Consider the following 3,274-nt stretch of genomic DNA (forward strand, 5'->3'; position numbering starts at 1 on the left):
CGAAGCCGCAGTAGAAGAAATCATTGCAGTTTCCCTTTTGCAAGAAAGTCTCTGTGCTTTGTTATGAGCGGGTCCTCACATAGAACCCTGCTGGACTCTCGAGTCGTTAAACCTTCCTCTGTGCAAGGAGTTACGGCAGCCCCGCTGCACTTGGTAGCACTTGTAATCAATCCCTTACATGAGTCTGTCAGACTGTACCTCTGTGAGGATGGAGCAAACTGCATTCGCGAACCTGGCCTCAGGCCAACAGGAGGCGCTTAAAAAGATGGTGTCCCTGTTGGGCCCGGAGGGCGTAGCGCACCTTGCCTCGCAAGTCCCAGACGCGATTACCGCGCGTCTGGAGGCGTTCTCAAGTTATGAGAATGCTCTGCTGGAGCACATCCAGCAACGGGTGAGCGCGACGGCACCTACGATGGTGTCGTCCGCGCCACAGGCGGGTATTTTCGACCCAAACCACTCATGTTGAGTGTCAAGACGTTTGAAGGTCTAGAGGGAGAAAATCTCTTACTCTGGATTCGAGAGGTCGAAATGGCAATGGGCTGCGCCCTGCTTAAATCGCAGCACCAGCGCGTAGCGCTTGCAATCCCCAAGCTCAGTGGACGAGCACGTGAGTGGGCGCTTACAAGCGGGTCGTCAGTGGACCAAGCTTTCCCGACATGGGATGAGATCGAGCAACAGCTCTCGCGAGTGCTCTCGCCACCGAACCACGCGTACCGCGTACGCTCCAAGTTTTTGACCACCCGACAAGGGAAGAAAGATTTGGCGGGCTACGTCCAAGAGCTGCGCGCGCTCATTGCGGGTATGGTCGCTCAGCCTCTGCCGGAGTCTGTCACCGTCACCGTTTTTATGGATGGTCTTCGGACCGGAGTTGTTCGCACGGAAGTCTTCCGCAACCACCCTACCACGTTTGAGGAAGCCATGGCTGTGGCATTGAATACCGAGTACAACTTCAAGTCAGCTCGCATGGTCTGGAGCGCGTCACAGACGCTGCCCCGAGCCCATGGACCGCAACTATGCTGAAGACGAAGGATCTGAGCTTCGAGCTGCTTTGCAGCGCTGCGGTATTTGCAGATATTTCACCGGCGGAGCACCGACCACTTGAGGCCGGGTTGTCCGCTGCGGAAGCCGCAATATGCTCGTTCAAACCGAAGCACCGCTTCGGACCTCGTCGCGGGGCGGCCTGCTGGGGAAGACCTCAGTTCTATTGAGCCTCAGAGAAGTGGAGGTCAGCAGGGCTTAGCCCCTGATAGAGCCGTATTCTCTAACACGGAAGGGAATGCAAGCCGGGCTTGCTGGCCGTCCAAGCAACTGTGAAGGGTTTTCAGAAGCCGTGAACGATCCTGATTGATTTAGGGGCGTCCGGCAATTAAGCCAGGCACTCCACGGTTGATGGGAGTCAGCTGTATACTGAGGCGCTGCAAGCGCGTAAGCGTGACATAGTCGCTTTCCGTCTAGCGACGGGCGCTCGTGTCACGGTGCCCAAGGTCCCCATGGATTTGGGCATGAAGTCCCTTGACTTTGACAGCTCGGAACGCTTTCTAGTCTTGGACTTGGATTCTATGACCTCATCCGTGGTATGGCGTGGCTGGAACGCCACGAGCCATGGATCGACTGGAGGTCGAAGACGTTAGGCGCTACGCGCTTCTATCCTGGTGGAGCTCTGGCGAGTCATGAACCCACCTCTGCTAGGAAGCAGAAGCGCTTTTGGCGCAAGCCCTGGACCGAATCGGTCAACGTGATTGATATCGGAGTTTACGAGTTGACGGACACTGAGTGTGTCGAGAAGGAGTGTTCCGATCGTGGCTCGGGCGCTGGACGTGGAGCGGCACGACTCCCGCTGAGTGGTGATAACCCGGACGGCAAGGTACTGCTGCGTGCAAGTGAAGGCACGGTTGGCGTGACGCTGGGGAGCCGAGGGATATGCCTGGCTGACGAAAGTGGAGCGGCACTAAATCCCCTGAGCGGGAGGGTGCTTGAGGGCGACGCCGAGGAACTGTGGGGTGGCACATAATCCACTGAGTGGAGGCTGTCGATCGAGCAGCTCCTCGCTGGGTGTCGGTCGAGACACCGGAGCTCTTCCAGAGCTAAATGAGGTCGCAATCTGGCGCCGGTATGGGATCGAAGTCGAATGTCTCTTCGAGACGGACCACGTCTGCGAAGAGGAGGCTGCAGCGCCGCACACTGGCTGTGAGGCGCAAGACGTCTGAATTCTCACGAGTCGTTAGTAGTGTGTCGAGCGGCATGTCTCCACGCGAGAGCGAGCAGCTTTACACACTTGTGAATGGGGTGACGGGCGACGTCGACGGGAACATCAGTCTCGACGCCCTGCCCCCGCTTGAGGCTCTCTTAGAGCAGGACGAGATGTCTTTGTCCGAGTTCGGCGAATCCTTGAAGCTGGCGAATTGGCCGTGGTGGCTGTGATACGGCCTGAAGAAGAATTAAAATCATCCTCGCTTCTAGGTGAAACTGTTCTCGAGGACAACAAGAAGGCGATGGATGGGCGCAGTGGACCCGTTCCCCTGAAGGACTCCTCTGACCTCTTCTACCCGGTGTTAAAGAGTACGAAGATGTGGTCTCAGAGGAGCCGCCCTCGGGGCTACCTCCGGATCGAAGTAGATTGACCTTGTTCCCGGAACGAAATACTGTGTGACGAGGCAGTGGCCTTTGCCGAAGGGGCAATGTGACGTCATTGACGCGTTTTTCCGTGCGAAGTACGAGGCAGGCATGGTGCGCGAGAGCAAGTCCCCGCACTCCACGCCCACCTTCTGTGTCAGAAAGCCGAATGGTAAGTGGCGCATCGTGCATGCTTTAACAATCGCAACTCTGCCACCGTTCCGACGCAGACGCCGATCCCTAGGAAGGATGTCCTTCATAACAACATGGTGGGCTGCACGATGTACAGTGCGCTAGACTTGGTCGATGGATATTATAAACTGATCATGCGAGCGAGGGACATCCCTCTCATAGCTGTGGGTATTCCGAGCGGGATGCTCTGGGAGTGGTTGGTCATGCCCTGTAGTGGGTCTAACTTGACTCACTACTTTAGCTTACACGTTGCGCAACGTGTATGAGGAAGCGTAAGTACTTAGTAATTACTTAGGTTCATTATATTTGAATACACAAATATAAATTAACTTAGACAAGACTCCAAGTAGCTAGTTTAAGGTAAAATGAGAACTGTATTGCTTGTAAATTGATCTTCCTCTAAAATCTGCTAAAAACTGTTTATCATCTATGAAAGGGTTGACAGCGGCTGGCTGTCAGAGCCCCGCTA

General features: G+C 55.4%; 1 protein-coding gene across 1 annotated transcript; it reads left to right on the forward strand.

Annotated features, from left to right (window-relative positions):
- Window positions 1–208: 208 nt before the first annotated feature.
- On the forward strand, window positions 209–1,020 carry IUM83_11800 (Gag protein; the record flags this gene model as incomplete). Its single annotated transcript, XM_067936381.1, has 2 exons — window positions 209–391; window positions 523–1,020. 2 exons carry the CDS (start codon window positions 209–211, stop codon window positions 1,018–1,020), a joined length of 681 nt encoding a protein of 226 aa, XP_067792060.1.
- Window positions 1,021–3,274: the final 2,254 nt, after the last annotated feature.

The sequence above is a fragment of the Phytophthora cinnamomi genome (genome assembly GCF_018691715.1).
Source record: "Phytophthora cinnamomi strain GKB4 chromosome Unknown Contig37, whole genome shotgun sequence".
NCBI classification, from domain to species: domain Eukaryota; phylum Oomycota; class Peronosporomycetes; order Peronosporales; family Peronosporaceae; genus Phytophthora; species Phytophthora cinnamomi.